Source organism: Serpula lacrymans (assembly GCF_000218685.1).
Source record: "Serpula lacrymans var. lacrymans S7.9 unplaced genomic scaffold SERLAscaffold_14, whole genome shotgun sequence".
Classification (NCBI taxonomy): domain Eukaryota; kingdom Fungi; phylum Basidiomycota; class Agaricomycetes; order Boletales; family Serpulaceae; genus Serpula; species Serpula lacrymans.
The window spans coordinates 207,539-225,498 of record NW_006763303.1 but is presented as its reverse complement, the minus strand read 5'-3'; the positions used below and the strand labels follow the sequence as shown (position 1 = coordinate 225,498).

The following is a 17,960-nucleotide window of genomic DNA, read 5'->3' as shown; positions in this document are numbered from 1 at the left end:
ACAATAAAAGGGCGATAACACGCACGAGATAAGCCTGGAAATGTCATTTTCAACTTGAAGAGTGCAGCGAAGACTAAAATAACTGGAAAATCAAAAAAAGGGCATCACATTGGTCACAATTAAACAGGACGAGCGCTGCACAAATTCACACAGGGTAAGGTTCGAAAGCTAGTTCAGGTCCTCAATACTCTTATGAGCCAACGCGTGGAGCTTCTAACAGAGCATAATGCAGTATATTTGCACTTACCGGAACCGGTGACCATGTCGTTTTGCAAATTATGACGGGTCTCGTGAGCTCACGGATAATTGCCAAATCCACACAAAATGTACGATAGTTCTTCCATTCCTAAAACAGAGTAAAAAGAACCGCACAAAGGGTATCAATTGAGAGACCGGTAGAGTTCTGCTACATTGTAGCAAACAAGCATATTTGCATTCCGAACATGCGGTGACTCATGCGGTAGAGGCGCATTTCATACACTAGCCGCTTGATTATCTTCTTCCAGGATCAGTTGGCGCCAGCTCTCGGAACGAGGCTTGATGTCGCATTTGAATGGCCGTGGATGGCTAAATCATAACGAGACATGTAAGATAGCCGAACGGGGGAAACAAAAGGGCGGATAACATACCTGACGAGATCACCAGCGAAGGCTGCACACGGTCCATTGCCGCTTTCATCGAACACACCTGATATACTCAAGGTAGCGGCGATACGTGATGCTGCCAAGAAGAATCCCGTATCTGCAAGTAGTTTTCCTGGACATATGCTAAAGATGGCTGCTATGAACGATCTTTCGAAAGGAGGACAACTACTTTCAAAACGTACCGTCGTCCAAATCCGAAAACAGCCTCCCGGGGATCATAGCGCTCAGCATCCTCTTTGGTCATCTCCATAAACCGTTCTGGACGGAACTTTGTTGGTTCCGGATATATTTCCGGATCTTTCATCATGGCCCTGTAACAGGTTGAGTTCAATTCGCACTTGAGTAGCGTCAAGTACAGACCAGACGTTTGCAAGCACGGTGGTATCTTTAGGAATAATATACCCACGATATTCATCGTCCTTGGTCATGAGTTTATGTGGCATAGCTGTACAAAAAATTCATGACGTGCAGGGTGATTAGCAGGAAATTGCCTACCAAGAGGGACAGGGGGATTCCACCTATGGATGGAATGGTCAGAGGTGTTGCAAAACAAACAAAACGTAATGCGCCACGTACCGGTGTACTTCCTTCATAACACAACTTAGGTAAGGAAGATTGGCTCTGTCCTCCAAGTTCGGAAGTCGAGAGGTACCAGTCACCCGATCGATTTCTTCCTGAACCTTTTTGTAAATGTCTGGATACATGGCCATGGCCAGTATGAAGGTATGAAGAGTTGAGGCAATCTGAAAACACTATTTAGCTCGTTGATGTAAACGCAACTGAGAGCTTTACAGTGTCGGATCCAGCTGTTACAAAGTACTCAGCTAGAGCATCATCTCGAGCGTTCGAGAGAATGACCTACCAGCATAAAGAACCCCTGCAGCGGCTCTAATATCCTCTTCAGCTTCAGCGGCATCCATGTGATCAAACGTCTTCTCGTAGTTCTCTAATAACGATGAGGTGAAACATGGCGTGCAAGTTCCAAGGTACTGTAGGTTCTTTAAGCCAAGAGTCAACACGGGCTGTGAAACAAAATACCATCTTGCTTTTGACCATCTCGAAAGGTGTTTCTATCATTGCACGAACGAGTTTGTAGACCACAGAAGCTCGCCGTTTGAAACCAGTGCCAGGCATCCACACTGGCAGATATTTCACTATAATAGGTGATTAACATCCATATAATTTATATCGACCAGCTACGAGACTCACAAGCAGGAACCAGGTCTACAAGCTGAGATCCTGGAGAACCGTAATTGACGGTTGCAGTCAATGCTTCGTCCGCTAGCTTGATATATTTATCTTCCACAGAGTCAACGGTATGACCATATGCGATTTGCATTATCGTGCCCGCGGCAAATCTGCGCCTTGTTAATATTTACTTGACTGAAAAATAAACGCGCGCCTTACCTCCTGATATGCGTCGAGAACAACTCGGGATTTTCCAGGAGCCCATTGAGGAGGTTATGTACTTCTTGGGTTTGAATGGGACGGAATGATTCTACCATGGAGCGACTGAAGTGATCTTGAATGAGACGCCGGTGCCTTCTAAAACGATCACCATAGGGCATTTGAGTTACGACTGACTCCCACCCCATTCTTTGTGGAGAAATAAGCGATCAAAGCCAAAAGAAAGGGACGACACTCACAGTTCGCCCAAAGCGACAAAGCGTGGTCTATCCGAATAGATCGAGCCTCTCGTCTCCAATAGGTCATGGGCTGCTTGAACAGAGTTGAGGACCAATACACCTTGCCCAAATACCTGCATGTAGATAACGTCCCCTACGACAGTCAGTTGATTAGGACAGTAGCACAAGAGTGACGACTCACCAAATTCCTTTCCCCACTCGCCGAACACTTTTTCTTGATTGGCTTGGGGAAATTGGCGAAGGTTGCCAATGATAGGGTCTGGGCGAGGCCCTGGAGGAAGGTTGTATTGGCGAGAAGAATAGGAGCGCCATGCGCAATAGCCAGCAAAAGCTACCAAACTGCCTGCGAGGTTGTATGACAAGGGTAGATCGCTCGCCATGCTATTGAATGAAGATGCTACGTGCGAGGACTGACGAGGATGGTCTGAGGTTATTGGGTTGTTTTATATAGGTGCTTCATTACGCACGAAACTCGCATCGCGGCAAATCGCGGCAAAGAGCTTAAAGAGGTTTGCGATCAATCCCTGGTCATAGCGAAAAGAACGTTGCTTCTACGTACAGTGCAAAGTAGTACTGCAGCACACAAAAGGGTGAGAACGCGTTGTGGACCTGATGTGACTCGCGGTGCGAGTGTATTAGATTATCACGGCACGGCCTCTCAGAAGGGTTTACTGCGGCTCCGACTAGCTATTTTGAATTTTGAGTAAGGAATTTGAATGTTCTTGAAACATGAGAGTGACAGTGCATATGTTGGACCTGATTAAAATCGGAGAGCTTGTCAATGCAGTAGCGCGCACACATGCACATACCTGTGATACACGCGGGAAAACCAAAGGGAAAGATAATGAGGCTATCTGTGGGGATGCCGGTTGGCTGGTTGGTAGCCATGGGCGTTGCAGCGAATCGCCAATTAGACAGAGAGCGTCCCGTGATTGCGGTGTTCCCAATGGAATTGCGTCTGCTTCTCCGATATCTAAGGACGAAAACAGAGCTGATCACTTGTACCGAATAGCCTGACTGGCTATAGCCTCGGCCTTATTAGTACTCACCAGACTCAGTACAATCACCAGTGACACCTTATTCAATAACCACCTCTCCTTGTTATCTTTCGTGCCAGCCGTTCGTGCAGACGGCAAATACCGCAATCATAAACTGTATACTCCACCCACAATAAAAATACTACGTCCAGGTCAAATTTCGCTCTCAAACTTGGCTTTCTTCATCGTTATCATCCCACCGAGCTCCTCATCTGGCGAATGTCCCCCTTTTCTCTTGTTTCCGACCAAAGAAACGGCTTTGGTCGATGACGGCCCCATTGCAACCCGCTGTGGGTCAACCGACGTCAACGCGTCAGCAAGAAATAAGCTACCAGTACGGAGTGCAATATCCACGCACATCCCTTATTTTTGCCTTGATCCTCGGCTTTATCAATGGCGTCCCAATCCCTTTTCCCCCATCTGACCCATACCTCATGATGAGATGCTGAAAGTGGCCCACAGCCATTCCGCACAACGTACCTTGAACACGCGGCCACACATTCTCTTTACCCTCGTCACTATCGTGTATATGGGTCCTGTATTCCTCCGCTACCCCACTCTGCATTGAATCCACTTCCGTAAACCCTCTCTTACGAGAGTACAGCTCGTCTTCCAGCTCTTGACAGCGAACATCAAGGGCCTTCTCTTGTCCTTCGTATTCACGTAAACGTTCGAGGAGCATCGGGATTTGATCGACGATTCTGGACGCCAAAGGTGTAAGCACGGGTGCCATTTCCGGGGAATCGGCCTATCGAGATATCGGCTCTCAGGAAATGGTGAGCGGGCGAATGAGATTGGCTTCGGGCGGCTGACATGGGCTCTGTAAGTTAATAAATCGGAAATCGTCATCTCGATTCAGACCGTTAAGAACCATTGCCATTGGCAGCCTCACATGATATTCTTATAACGTATGTGCAGGGCTGACAGTGCGTGCCAACCACCTTCCTCCGGACTCTCACATCAAGCTCAGTTCTCAAGCATTCCTCCATGCACGACTCCAACCCATCACCGGCCTCCAACGACGACAAGCTGTCTGCAAACTTCTTCAACGTCCTCACCACCGCATGCATTCTAGAGGAGCAAGTAAAGGACCTCGAAGCGCGATGCGACGACGCAGAAGCCCGCTGCGCATTCAAGAAGCGGAAGATCAACGCTTTGGAGAACCAGCTCCACGATTTAGTCTTCTCTAGCGCATTCCTGGGCGCGGACGACGACGACGACCCAGACGTTTTCTCAAGCGGTCATCGAGGCGATTCGTCTCCGCGTTTACACGGCCTCTTCGACGTCCACGGTCCCGGCCGAGTCAACCTCTACGGCGTCCAGTCTTCCCTGGATTTCAGCTCCCCGAGCATCTACAGCGACTCGGACGCGGGCTCGCCGCGAGCGGCTAAAATGAGCACCATACGTCTCGCCATGGACCAGGGAACCAAGACGATCTCGATACTGGAGAGAAAGAGCGTAGAGTCCGCGAGCACCTCCATGGCATCGGCAGACCGAGCCCCGTTCTCGGCAACCCATCAATTCCGCGTTCGAAGCTTCCCCCTGCGGGCGCGCGATCAGGATAGCCCGCGTGAACAGGTGGTTTTACGAAACAACAAGCCTTCAAAGCATCTTTCAGAGGCTGCGAAGAACTACAAGCCTCATAGTCAAGTGCTCGTGGTGCGCAAGCCGTCGAATCGAAAACGAGCCCCTGAAAAGCCTACGCTGAAGCAGGCACTCGTGACGACGAGCTTCGCTGCCTTTCCGGCCTCCCGTGCGGCGACCCATGTCAGCAGCACCGAAACGCGTTTACGACGGGGCGGGTCGTGGAGACGAAAAGTCCTCGGACGCACCGACCGCCTGGGGACGAAAGCGACGCTGCCCAAGAGGTTCCTCGCCAATATCGCACACGCAGGCTCCCGGTACTCCTTTTCCCTTTCCAAGCAGCAGAATGGCGACGAGAATAGGAGGGTGGATTAGGGTGTTTCTTTCGTGGATAGTTTAGTGTTGGGCAGGACTCTGTGATGCTCCTTTTTTGCTAGCTCTATTTTGGTGTTTGGGTTCGAGCATTCTTCACGAAATCTTATTTCTTTACTGCTTATTATCATGGCGACCCTAAACTGAAATCAGAATGCTATCCGTGTATAGAGCAAGAGCTCCTCGCAGTCGAAATATCAGACGCTCAAATGAAATACAGTCAGTCTCTCCATGAATTCATGGAAATGCAGACACCGTACTTGTTTTCCTCTGAGAAGGAAAGACGCTCTTCCTTGTGCCGTATATTATCAACAGTGCGCCCGGGGCCCGAGCAGGTCTCACCAGGAAGAGTTGGCATTTCATCGACTTTATTCCAGTATAAATAATAGGTATCACGGTTCATGAACATAGCATCGTATACACCCAGGGAGATAAACAATAAATAGTAAAAACACAAACTGCGTACTTCTTTGATATCACTTTCAAAGTGACTTTTACCACTGCATCTAATCGTACCACGAAAGGGTGGTGACACCGACGGGGAACGTATAGGAAGCCTACGAAACTCATGAACAAAGTGAAGCATCGAGTCACCGAGAGTTCTTACCTGCATGCCCTTGAACTCGATGGTGGCGTCGACGGAAACGGGGTTGAAGGTGGTGCTGGAGCTGTCATCCCTGCACGAAAGTAGTTTAGCATGACAACACGTATCATGAGACATACTACTTACCAGTTGAGGACCACAAGGGAGTAGCGGCTGGGATCTGACGAAGAAGACCGTGCGGTGACATAGGCACCTACAATCAGCGACCAGCCAAGCGAGCCAGCCACAGAGACGCCAATTCTCTTGCCAAAGGGTCCGCCAACGTCCTTGGGAAGAATAGCCTTGGAAGCCTGACCCATAGCGTAGACTGGATTGTCCAGATTAGCAGCGTTGAATGGTAGACTCTGGTATGGACGTACACTCTTGGTTCACGCTGTAGGTTCCATCGTTGTTGATCTGAGCAACACCACGGCATCCGGGGCTGGGGCAACTGTCTGAGCCTGAAAGGATGGGGTTGCCGTTACCGTCGAGAGCCAAGTTCCACATGAGGCCGTTCGATGAGCCGTACTGGGGCCCAACGATGAAACTAGAGAGTCGATAGTTAAGTTTTTAGTCATATCCCCTCGTAAAACCGTTGTCCTTACAGGTTATCCATGTACCACTGTGAATATCATCAGTAAGAGGACACCATAAAATTATCAGCCTATCTTACCTTGATGTCACTCCACCAGTCCGAGCCAAGCGTTCCTGTGCACTCGGTGATGTAGACTTCCTATTTGACACGATAGTGGTGTTTAGACAACCTAGGTTGGAACATTTCAAACCAATGACAAACTGACCTTGGTAGAATATTGAGAAGTAAAGTTGGCCATCTCTTGGACGGTACCTTCATAGCAGTGGAAGGAAACACCATCGAAAGCACTCCCAGCTTGCTGCATCTGTTAATAAGAGACTATAAATTACAGATGTCGGACGTGAGATTGAGGATATGTCCTTACGAGTTGCACGGGATAGTTGGCAGCGTCACTCCAGTTGTGTTCAAATCCGATGATTTTGGTGTCGGTAAAACCGTTGCTGTCCATAAGGCTCCTTAGGGAGGTTCCGATCGCTGCCTCAGTCGCCACTGGCATGCTGCAACTCGGGTACGTAGCATCGCTGTTCTCAGGTTCGTTCTGCATCGTGGCTGAGAATGGAATCAGATAGGAGGACTAGGTAAAAACGTGCCTGTATCGAAATGGCGTAAATGGGGATACTCTTGCTCTGGAAACCTTGCAAACTCTTGAGCAGATAGTTAGCCACTGAATGGAGCAAATTGAGATAAGGATGCAAATGCTAAAAAGTGAAGATGACCACATACTCGTGTCGACATCTTGGCTGTCCAGGCTTCCACCTTCCATCGTTGAACCGGATTTCATCCAGGCCGGCTGCACATTGACGAATATGGTCATTATCGAAGGGCCATAAGTAGCGAGGAAAACAGGCTTACAGGTGACCATGGCAATACGTGTACATTTAACCGATTGTTGACCGACAAGATGTCAGTGAGCGTAGAGAAGACGTAGCTAGGAGCAGCATCGATGTTGAAGCTGCCCAGTCCCGTGTCCCCACTCGTATCATCATAACTGTATACTATTCACGAAGTCAATCCCAGGTCCCGAAAATAATAGTAAAAGGTAGTACCGGTTGCTGAAAAGTCGGATGCACCAAGGGGCACACGGAGGTAGGATAATCCAGCAGAATTTGCTCCATCCGTAACTACCAAGCCAAGAAATATTCATTCAGGAACTTTTGCTAGGCTATCAGGTTGATTTTTGCTACTTTACCATTGAAAAGAGAGTCCAAAAGTGCCCAGTAGTTGTTAGAATTTTGAGTCTGTACAGAACGTGAGCTAGGTAAGAGCAATGAGAAGAAACTACGAGTTATACCTTCAGAGTGCTCAGTAGTTGCGCAGAAGAATCAGCTTCGATAAAGTTAGAAGCGATTTTCTCATACAGACACAATAGCATTTACTCACTGAGCGATGCTCCGAAACCATACATGGACTGATACACAGAGGTGTCATCAACGGTGATGTCGGCACTTGCAGCTGTGCCCGGGGAGGCGAAGTTAACAGAACCAGCGGAGAAAGTCAAAAGACTATTTCTATCCCAAGTCGTTTGCCACTATACAGAGAAAACAAACGATGATCACGTCAGTTGAGTGGGTCACGGCGAGGAAAATAAATGCATACTATTTCAGTGATCTGTTGAGCGACTGTTCCTTGTAAAAGAGCAAGGGAGCCTAGAATGAATGTGGAACGCATCATTGATCAAGAGCACACCCAGGGCCTTCGGTAGGAACGGTAGAATTTACATGTTTAGTGTTTATATGAAAAGTGAGGACTTGGCAACAAAAGGCCCGGCGAGCGGACGACCATGCTGCTTGACACAAATACACGTACGAATGGAGATTGAACAGGAAGGCTCTCTCGCGTGGAAATGAGAGTGACTATGCTTGTTTGACAAGTGAAGCATAGTGATCACAGTACGGTATCCCTGGTAGCGGGATGGTAGCTCGCGGTGCACGTGTTATGTTTAGAAGCGTATGGTTCTCTCGTGGCAAGGTCATCAGGATTGGCCAGCGCTACCCAGAAGTTGAGAGGATCAAATGGCATCCATCAAGTCTTTCGCTAGAAGCCTCCTAAATAGCACAGAAAGAGACAGATGATTAGGACTTGAAAATTGGATATAAGCCATCAAAGAGACTCTCGGGATCAAATGCAACAAACCGGATCACTACAGCTCGAACGTCACTCTAGTATCCAGTCATATGTGGACGATGCCCTACAAGACCACAGGGACGACACTATCTCTGGATAGATGGGCTGGCAAGGACTGGAGAAATAAAGTCTACTATCTGAAGGTTACCACTGCGGGGACGATGAACGTTCAAGTTGAACGTCCGCAACCGCGCGACTGGCGTCAGCAGACTTCGCTCGCATTCTCTGAGTCGGTGACTGCAACGATCGAACAATATAGGGCCCCAAGTACATGTGCTCCACGACGCAAAAGACACGATTGAAACCATGGATTCAAAAGGAGACATATAACCTTTTGCAGGTTCAAATATCCTTTAAATGATCATATCAGACACGTTACTAGACCAAATGCGAAACCTACGGGGATACAGCGATATGAAGCATGATGGGAAGTGCTATCAGCTCCACCAAGGCGCGGTTCATGCAAAAGCTGTGCTAAATGATTCCGAAGTGGCACCGAGGCAAGAATATCATAATAATGAGTTAGTCTCCCCAGTCAGACCAAATTAATGATATGACAGTCGATATCAGTTGATAATGAGTACAGTTACCTTGAGAGTTGTTTAAGACATGTAATCTACTCAACAACTAACTCAGTACTCAGTACAATAAACAAGGTAGAAACTCATTTATACAGTATAATATGCAATACAGTCCACCAGCTCTAAAAACCTCGATCATTCGTCAAGTACTAATGGTGACCAGCGGTAACAGAGAGAGAAAATATACCCGGTGTTAACAAAGTCGCGGCCTTAGAATAAGCCCAGAAGGTCCTCCTGTTGCTGCTGCTGAGGAGGTGCGGGTGAGCTGGCAACCAAATTATTGAACCCAGAAGACGGCGCTAATGTGGTCGGCGACGATAAACCCCCAAGCCCATTTGTGCCGAACGCATTACCGCTCATGCCATTACTCACACTTGCACCACCAAAGATGGACACAAGATCATCCAGAGGATTGGTCGATGTACCAGAGAGGAGGTTCGCTGCAGCTGGAGTTGAAGGAAGGACTTGCGTAGCTGCGAGGCCAGATGGCTGTCCTTCCACCGTCATATTATCATCAAAGTCAAGCAAATTTTCTGCTTGTTGTCCAGCAACGACAGTCTGAAGTGCCTTTTGTGCAGAAAACCTATCATCGGAAGTACTAGACAATTCCGGTCATTTATTAAACTCGAAGCGAAATCATGTTGCACTCACTCTGACCCCTTCCTTTGGACGGAATCTGCGCTTACTCTGCCTTGTCCAATGAAAGTCTCCGGTGGCTTGTGATAGACGCTGGCCAGGTTGGATATTTCCCCAAGAAGTTCTTCCAATAATGCTGGTGAGACTGTCGTTCTTGGAATAGATATAGGCGGCCGATGTGCTAGAACCACTGCCTACAGAATTTGGTTCTAAGAGGATTCAAAACACATGCCATTTCTGACTTACTTTTGCTGCTGCCGGATCGGTGGACAATAACCGCCAATATATGTAAGCACGGTCTCTTACATCGGGTGAATCGCAGTCCTTGGTGGCGGTATTGAGGACCCGTTGAACTATGCCTTGCGATGAGTCTGGTTTTTTCAAGAACAATTTGACGACAGCCGTCAACGTTTGTAATTGAACCTACAAGGAAGCTGCTATTAATACCATGTACGTCGATCGAAAACAGAAAGCTTACCTGATACGACTCTTCTATATACGTGTCGACGAATATACCCAGTAGTTCATCGGCATTGTCAATCTTATCGGCATATTCCCCAATAATCCAAATCAGGGACGCCTTTGCTTCTGGTTCATCCAGCTCTTCTAAGTTCGCGCACAACGTCGGAATGACACCTTCATATGTTGAAGGATACTTTCTAAATATGTCCTGTGTGGGTTGATATCAATGGTCATCGTCCCTGTCTTTAAGACAAGACGGTTACTCCACCTTCATGACTACCACAGCCTCTTGGACGACATAACTGACACGTGTATCGATCAATTCCAGGAGTACATTTACACATCGCTCTGCAGCAGCATCGATTTTGACAGCAGTTTGACCGATTGCTTTGATACTTTTACGAACAAAATCGACGTCGACTTCTGACGCATATCTAGCATCGCAACGAATTATTGCTCGAGATCAATGCATATGGTAGAAAAAGCAAGCGCACTCTTTTAATTCGCTCAAGAGAGCATCGACGTTGTTATCGCTGGCAAGTCGTACCATGATGTCGAGCTTTTCGATTTTAACGTAGAGCGGATCGTTATATTTACAGAAGAACACGCGCATCTCGTTGGATAGAAGGTCCGAGCGTTTTTGCAGTAGAAGATTAATATTTCGTAAGGCTACCCACTGGACTTCTGGTGGAGAGGACAAGAGAGTAACGAGCGGAGGTGCCATTTTGCGTATCAATTGCTTGACGAGCTCTTCTCGTCGGACACCACGGATGTGGATCATAACCACCTAAGGTACCCATAAATATCGAGATTTCTTGCCCAAAAGAAAGAAAACATGCCTTCATAGCAGCGAGTACAACACTTCCGTTGATATGCTGGAATTGAGGAACTACACGCTCACTAATGTGTTCACTTTCTTTTTCATCTTGAGCTACGTATCGCGACAGAGCATTCAATATAGCCACTCTACCCCACTCTGAACATTCATTCAGAGCAATCAGTAGCTTGTTTAGAATAGTGGAAGTAATGTTGAAAATGGCTGGATCAGAAGAAGATGGTGATATTTGCGCTGCAATGGCCGTATTATGGATATCGGTCAATGCTGCTACAGTGTTGGCGACGACCTAAGACACATAATGTGAGGAGTTACGCACACTTGGCGGCAAAGTCTTACCATTGGGTTACTATCCGAAACCATTTCATGTAGCTGTTCCAAAAATCCATTATCAATTACCAGCTCGGGCTTCAAATCATACAGTTTGGCAACACAAAGCGCAGCTGTCTTCCGGACGTATGGGTTGTCGTCTTTGAGGCATCGTTGGAGTGGATCGCACAAGTAATCAATGATTTTCTCTGCACGTAGACAGCCCATCGTCCTGATCGCCAGCGCTCGGACGAGGGGGTTGGGATCTTCTGTATCTTTCACGAACGTGTTGACTGCCAGAATAACGAGTTCCGGCTGAGTCTTGGCATAATTCATGAGATACAAGTACACCAGCTTTTTCTGCTCGAGGTCTTCTGTCTGCATGTTCTTGAGGACATCGGGGAACAAACCACTGACATCTTTAAAGTGGGATGGGTTACCTTGATGGGACTGCGAAAGTATATAGATAATATAGATACCTTTGCCCACAGTCATTGAGGCTATGACCCGTTTGATTGCATCCTTTCGTTTATCACGATACTCGCTGTTGAGGTCAACGCTGAGCTCATAATTTTCGCCTTTCCGTGGCCCTCGTATGCTCATTTGCGAACTTGAAGGAGATGTGTGTGGTAGTGCTTATCTAAGCAGATCGAGTACTCTTATCCTCGCACTCACGAGATGGTAGTAGTCTGTTTCTGCTGTTATGGCGGAGCACTTAATCAAGCAGTCCGGCATTGCAACCGTATATCGGCATGATACAGTCAACTCGGGTTGAAATCAGCCGCCAGGCTTTTTCTATGCTCCGATTCATCCTCAATTCCAGCTTCTCTGATAGGACCGTGAGAATCTAGGATTAGCTTAATGAATATTGCGTCCAAATTTTTTGGAAGTAAAAAGTCACTAACGTTCGAGCTCGACGGGTGCAACAGCGAGGACGACTCAAAATGATACCAAGGACATCAGCACGCAGGTTGGAGACGACTTTGGTGTCGTACTCTAGACAACGGCTTCCCCGTCCTGCTCGTTTCTATTCGACTCCAACCAAAAAAGCAAATGCCCCTGCTGTCGCACAAGCTCAACTTCCTCGCCCGGACTACCCCGCTTTCATGGCTTCTTCTGCACCAGAAGTGCCGCAGGAGGAGTCATTGCCGTTTGGGAACGACATGCAAGGCTTTTTGAAGCGTCGTACACCTTACACTATGCTACCCATGCCGTTGCCGGACGACAAATCTTCAGCCTTGAATGACTTTTATTTTACGGATTCACCAACACGCGACCAATTAGCTGTGATGGACGCTTGCTTGCATAATCTGTATGATGTACCCCGAGCCAGGCAAGTCTTCGAGCGCCTGCGTGAGACAGGACGGGGAGATAGCATATTAGAATCTCGAATCTACAATTCTTTCTTGGAAGCATATTTGGAAATGGCATATACTAAAGAGCCGGAAGATAGAGCCTTATGGGTGGAGGAAGCATGGCAGTTATACAATATCATGGAACACGAATCGGAGAAGATTCAACCTACCACTGCTACCTATTCTTTGATGCTCCTCGCATGGCTACGGTAAGTGAATATATGCTACTGCTCGAATACGTGCTTCATTTTTCCATCATCTAGCTTCAACCCTGATTCTGAAACCCCCGTCAACCTCACAATTGCCCATAATCCCACCAAACTTCTCACCAGCATAATTGATCGTCAAATTTCAGTTTCCCATATCGTTTCCGACCGTGTCTTCACATCCTCTGAAGAAGCATCACAGGTCATAAAGTTGTTATCTAGAGCAGCTGTGGATCTCAATTTGTCACGGGTTGTCTCAGAGTTGGGACAAATCGAGGCAATGGCTACCCAGTCACCCGATCCCCTAGAGAGCGTTCCAGAGGTCACTCCAGTTATGCGCTGGAAGGTAAGTGGCTTTTCGCACCGATATTCATCTTTCTCAGCTTATCGTTCTATGATAGGGCAAAGTAGAGGAAGCTGTGGACGAGGACGGCACTGTGATACCGAGTGCATCTCAGGAAGAAATGCCCTTTAACTTGAGTAATTTGCGCAAACATCTAACGCAAGTTCAACTCGCGCGACGCGTCTTATCAGAAGATGTCGCAGCAAGGCAAAAGCTGCTGGAAGAGTCAGTGTATGATGTCGCTGTCGCTCGACTCAAGCATGAAGCGGATCTTTTTGATGAGCTCGGATTGAACAACAAGGGTCTCAAACGTGCCGATTTACAACGGTGGATGTGGGACTGGCATCAGAAACTTCAGCCACGCCTTGACGCCGAAATACAGGAAATCATTGTTGCTGAGGAGAAGGCAGGTAAGTTGGTCGAGGCACAGGATGCTCTACCGGTGCTGAATATTGTGTTATAGATAGCAGAGGCAAAGGAACGAATTTAGGACCATTCCTTCAGCTTGTTAAACCCTCCAAACTTTCTCTTATCACCATCCTTGAAATCATGCGGTTAAATGGCAGTGGCGGTGTTTCGGACGGTATGAAAACTGCTCGCGCGTTGCTCACTGTCGGGCGTGCAGTAGAAAACGAATACAAAGCCCAGATGTGCAAGCGCAACAATATAGCCATACCTTCTCAATCTCGGCCGGGTGAATATGGCTTCTTTACTGGGTTTGGGTACAGAGATCTGCATGCTCGACGTGTGACGGCAGCAAAATATACTATGGACAGCGAAGAATGGACAACTGAGTGGACACAACTACTTCGCGTACGTGTGGGTAGTATCCTAGTGGACTGTTTGATGGATGTAGCAACTGTTACGAGAACGGCCATCGATAAACGCACCCAGGAGACTATGTTAGTGGCAATTTTTTCTGACTAACTTTGTGTGCTGATGTTCTTTCGCAGCTCGGAGGACCAGCCTGCGTTCTATCATGCATACGAGTATGTACGGGGGCAGAAACTAGGAGTCATTCGACTGAATCCCGTAGTGGCTGACCGAATAGCAAAAGACGGTCTTCGTGAGACCCTCCACCCTCGTCACCTACCAATGTTGGTCAAACCTAAACCATGGTTGAATTATGATCAAGGTGGTTATCTTTACAATAAATGTTCGTATCACAGCATCTCCCAAACATCCGTATCGAATTAATCATTTTTCTCTAGCTTCCGCCATGCGCTTCAAGGATTCACAAGAGCAGCAAAGCTACCTTCAACATGCCTCTGAACTTGGCAATGTTGAACTTGTGTATGCTGGACTCGATGTCCTCGGTAGCACTCCTTGGAAAATCAATCGCAATGTCTTCGACGTAGTACTGACAGTATGGAACTCGGGAGAGCGTCTTTGCAAGCTACCTCCCTCAGTTTTCGATCAGCCAGAGCCAGAAAAACCGGACAACTTGAGCATGGATATCAAAGCCAAGAGTGTCTATGGCCAGAGACTCAAGGCGTACATGCAAGCCAAGGCGAATAATCACTCTGACAGATGTAGCGTCAACTACAAGATCGAGATCGCGCGTGCTGTACGTTAGTTTATCATTCTTTACTGGACCATTGCTGACACTTGTGTAGTTCTTGGGAGACACGATGTATCTACCTCACAACCTCGACTTCCGTGGTCGCGCATATCCCATCCCGCCGCATTTGAATCACATTGGAGACGATTTGAGTCGTGGTTTGCTAATGTTCGGAGAAGCCAAGCCGCTTGGCGAACGAGGACTCAGGTGGTTGAAGATTCACCTTGCCAACTTGTACGGCTTCGACAAAGCCAATTTTGACGAGCGCGTGGAATATGTGATGGAACGTCTGGACGAAGTGTATGACAGTGCGGAGAAGCCACTTGAGGTGGGATTACTTATATTTCCACCGCTATCTAAAGCTAAACATCGCCATGCACTATAGGGCAGACGCTGGTGGACTAAAGCTGACGACCCTTGGCAATGTCTGGCTACGTGTATGGAGTTACGCGCCGCTCTTGAATCCGAAGACCCCGAGGCTTACATGTCATCGTTGCCTGTGCATCAAGACGGGACATGTAATGGGCTGCAGCACTATGCAGCTCTGGGAGGCGACAATCGCGGTGCGCAGCAAGTGAACTTGAGTGTGACCGAACGTCCCTCAGACGTATACACATACGTTGCAAACATGGTCCAGCGACAACTGGACGAAGACGCAGCAAATGATCATAAGTACGCCAAGATGCTACAGGGCAAGGTGGCGCGTAAAGTTGTTAAGCAGACTGTAAGCTTCGATTTATTGCCAAACCCTATATTGCTTCGCTTACCGATGCTGACTGTTATGAACTGTAGGTTATGACCACTGTATATGGTGTCACGTACATTGGTGCCCGCGACCAAATTGAGAGACAACTTAAAGACAGGAAAGACATACCCGAAGAGGAGTGCTGGAATGCTGCAGCTTATCTAGCCAAAAAGGTATATTCTCATCCTCATAATATGACCTGTAAGCTCATGATTTTGTCCCGTTCTAGACACTGTTCTGCATTGGTGATCTGTTCAGTGGTGCCAAGGCCATTCAGACGTGGCTCAATCTTTGTGCGCGGCTCGTTGCTAAATCTATACCAGCTGAGCGCATCCCAGAAGCGCTTGAGGCTGAAAAGACGAAGAGGCGCCTTCCGGTGTCAACTAACCGCATCCGCAAGGAGCAGATGACGTCCGTTGTATGGACAACACCCCTTGGCCTACCGATTGTGCAACCATACAGGAAGGTCAAACGAAAGCAAATCATGACTGCCTTGCAAACGGTCTACATCTCTGACCCCAATGCACCTGCTGAAGGTTTGTTCTTTAACAGGTTGTTTATTGCCAGGGTATTGATATTTGTTGCGTTTCAGTTAATGCTAATAAGCAAGCCTCTGCATTCCCCCCTAATTTCATTCATAGTCTGGATGCGACGCACATGATGCTGACTGCACTTGAATGTCGAGTATGTCTTCATAATTGGTATATATAACTTTGAGGCTGATCTCAGTGTTTATCAGACTCAAGGAGTCACATTCGCTTCCGTTCACGATTCCTACTGGACGCATGCATCAAGTATCGACCAGATGTCCGAAATCATCCGCGACACTTTCATTGCTCTTCACTCTTCTGATGTGCTTGGCAAGCTATACAGCGAGGTTCGTCCCTCTGATATCTAAAGATGTTTCCTAATTCAGTTACTCACAAAATTAAATAGTTCAAGGAGCGCTACCGCACTCATAAGATCCCCCTTGCCAGTCTTCGCACCGGAAAGATGATGAAGCACCTCCAACAAGTCGGAGTTTCCCTTGCTCGAGAGCAGGCTACAGGACTTGGCGATACAGGACTCGGTTCCCTCGTCAAAGTGGTGGACAAAGAACAGATCGACACGGGTTCAGCTAAGGCAGGGCCTGCCAAGAGAGGACGAAAGAAGAAGTCCATTATGGAAGAAGAGACTGTTTTGGCGGAAGACGAGGATGAGGAAGACGAAGAAGAGGTGATAGATCCGGCATTACAAGACAAGTTTGTCGACTTGTGTGATGTGTTGCCACCCGTGCCGAAGAAGGGCGATTTCAATGTGGAGACGATCAAGCGGTCGCAGTACTTCTTCTCATAGTCCTCTTCATTTCGATGGCGTCCCAACCTCTAAAGGTTTTTGGGCTTATTTTTGCTTTCTCTTTCCCTTGCTATCACAATTCCTATCGCATGACGCATTTGCCTCGCTGGTTATTATTCGCAATATATCTAACGCACTAATGTATTTTACTTACATAGTACATCCTATAGATAGTAGACAGAGACATCCACTTGTTGATATCATTCAACTCAGCTTTTGAAACTTACCCTCCTCACTCTAAAAAAGTTACTTACATTAGCGTAAGACTGACTATCATGTCCAATCATAAAAATGATGATCTATTTGCTAGTCACGGACGGTATGTACTCCTTCCTAGTGGTGGGCCTCAGCTTTCGGCTCATCTTGCTCCAAGAAGCTCAAAAAACCATCAGCCCCAGTACCAACCTGCTCCGTCGAGCTGGAAGTGACCTTAGGCTCTGAAGCCTTGGTGGGTTCAGCGGCATCGTATGTTGCGAGTTCGGACGCGAGGTCGGAGGGAAGCACCGGGGGTTTTGGTGCGGGGGGCAACGAGTAGGCTTTCACACTGCCAACGTGTGCATCCTTAGCCTGTGACCACCGCCGAAAGCCGGCAGTCAGCAACCTGGGGATATCTGGGAAATGCGAAACGCGAAACATACGGGTGGAGGCGCCTTGTAAGCTTTTATTTCTCTAACGTAGAGGCTCTGGACGATGTCTGTATGAAGATGGATAGAAATATGAAGGTCAATACGATGCGTCGGAGAAAAGCGGGGATGGGGGGTCGACCTTCGCGAACGACCGTCGTCGAAAAAAATGCACGAGAACGCGATGCACTGCGAGCCTGAATACCCAATATTTATGCATTTATTGTTAGTTATCATACACCAAAGGAAAGGGCTGAAAGTAGACATACCGTGCTGGCAGCCTGTCTAAGGAATGGCATCGACATGGTGGACAAGAGTAAAATGTGTGACGCGTGACCTTACCTTTCCGACGATGTCACGAACTGAACTCGCCGAGACTCGACG

General features: G+C 47.7%; 8 protein-coding genes across 8 annotated transcripts; 4 read left to right on the top strand and 4 right to left on the bottom strand.

The window, feature by feature from the left end:
- Positions 1 to 304: 304 nt before the first annotated feature.
- SERLADRAFT_477535 (uncharacterized protein) lies at positions 305 to 3,259 on the bottom strand (the record flags this gene model as incomplete). The annotated part of the gene is made up of 15 exons (XM_007322859.1): positions 305 to 567; positions 630 to 767; positions 827 to 955; positions 1,005 to 1,089; positions 1,140 to 1,162; positions 1,221 to 1,387; positions 1,437 to 1,450; positions 1,507 to 1,633; positions 1,683 to 1,798; positions 1,854 to 2,002; positions 2,052 to 2,240; positions 2,291 to 2,423; positions 2,472 to 2,790; positions 2,850 to 3,046; positions 3,100 to 3,259. 13 exons carry the CDS (start codon positions 2,668 to 2,670, stop codon positions 474 to 476), a joined length of 1,563 nt encoding a protein of 520 aa, XP_007322921.1.
- Positions 3,260 to 3,568: 309 nt separating this feature from the next.
- On the bottom strand, positions 3,569 to 4,010 carry SERLADRAFT_477533 (uncharacterized protein; the record flags this gene model as incomplete). Its single annotated transcript, XM_007322858.1, has 3 exons — positions 3,569 to 3,615; positions 3,686 to 3,747; positions 3,808 to 4,010. Coding segments are annotated over 3 exons (310 nt in total), but the record flags the coding sequence as incomplete, so codon positions are not given.
- A 92-nt stretch (positions 4,011 to 4,102) lies between these two features.
- SERLADRAFT_417954 (uncharacterized protein) lies at positions 4,103 to 5,286 on the top strand (the record flags this gene model as incomplete). Its single annotated transcript, XM_007322857.1, has 1 exon — positions 4,103 to 5,286. The coding sequence occupies one exon, from the start codon at positions 4,315 to 4,317 to the stop codon at positions 5,284 to 5,286; it is 972 nt and encodes a 323-aa protein (XP_007322919.1).
- A 348-nt stretch (positions 5,287 to 5,634) lies between these two features.
- On the bottom strand, positions 5,635 to 8,129 carry SERLADRAFT_417953 (glycoside hydrolase family 30 protein; the record flags this gene model as incomplete). The annotated part of the gene is made up of 16 exons (XM_007322856.1): positions 5,635 to 5,840; positions 5,891 to 5,960; positions 6,014 to 6,194; positions 6,247 to 6,413; positions 6,472 to 6,488; positions 6,540 to 6,599; positions 6,667 to 6,765; positions 6,826 to 6,999; positions 7,052 to 7,125; positions 7,185 to 7,251; positions 7,314 to 7,456; positions 7,508 to 7,582; positions 7,651 to 7,699; positions 7,753 to 7,787; positions 7,842 to 7,989; positions 8,058 to 8,129. The coding sequence occupies 16 exons, from the start codon at positions 8,127 to 8,129 to the stop codon at positions 5,790 to 5,792; spliced, it is 1,482 nt and encodes a 493-aa protein (XP_007322918.1).
- Positions 8,130 to 8,519: 390 nt separating this feature from the next.
- Positions 8,520 to 9,025, top strand: SERLADRAFT_400293 (uncharacterized protein; the record flags this gene model as incomplete). Its single annotated transcript, XM_007322855.1, has 2 exons — positions 8,520 to 8,539; positions 8,595 to 9,025. The coding sequence occupies 2 exons, from the start codon at positions 8,530 to 8,532 to the stop codon at positions 8,885 to 8,887; spliced, it is 303 nt and encodes a 100-aa protein (XP_007322917.1).
- A 211-nt stretch (positions 9,026 to 9,236) lies between these two features.
- Positions 9,237 to 12,039, bottom strand: SERLADRAFT_452895 (uncharacterized protein; the record flags this gene model as incomplete). Its single annotated transcript, XM_007322854.1, has 9 exons — positions 9,237 to 9,764; positions 9,818 to 9,996; positions 10,049 to 10,225; positions 10,281 to 10,472; positions 10,533 to 10,698; positions 10,759 to 11,051; positions 11,104 to 11,388; positions 11,439 to 11,827; positions 11,888 to 12,039. The coding sequence occupies 9 exons, from the start codon at positions 12,009 to 12,011 to the stop codon at positions 9,377 to 9,379; spliced, it is 2,193 nt and encodes a 730-aa protein (XP_007322916.1).
- Positions 12,040 to 12,293: 254 nt separating this feature from the next.
- SERLADRAFT_477530 (uncharacterized protein) lies at positions 12,294 to 12,769 on the top strand (the record flags this gene model as incomplete). The annotated part of the gene is made up of 1 exon (XM_007322853.1): positions 12,294 to 12,769. A coding segment is annotated over one exon (417 nt), but the record flags the coding sequence as incomplete, so codon positions are not given.
- A 105-nt stretch (positions 12,770 to 12,874) lies between these two features.
- On the top strand, positions 12,875 to 17,841 carry SERLADRAFT_363576 (uncharacterized protein; the record flags this gene model as incomplete). The annotated part of the gene is made up of 14 exons (XM_007322852.1): positions 12,875 to 12,972; positions 13,027 to 13,315; positions 13,383 to 13,722; positions 13,743 to 14,214; positions 14,266 to 14,468; positions 14,524 to 14,879; positions 14,929 to 15,201; positions 15,259 to 15,597; positions 15,666 to 15,791; positions 15,848 to 16,154; positions 16,211 to 16,302; positions 16,358 to 16,495; positions 16,555 to 17,272; positions 17,327 to 17,841. The coding sequence occupies 13 exons, from the start codon at positions 12,902 to 12,904 to the stop codon at positions 16,951 to 16,953; spliced, it is 3,405 nt and encodes a 1,134-aa protein (XP_007322914.1).
- Between the last annotated feature and the right edge of the window lie 119 nt (positions 17,842 to 17,960).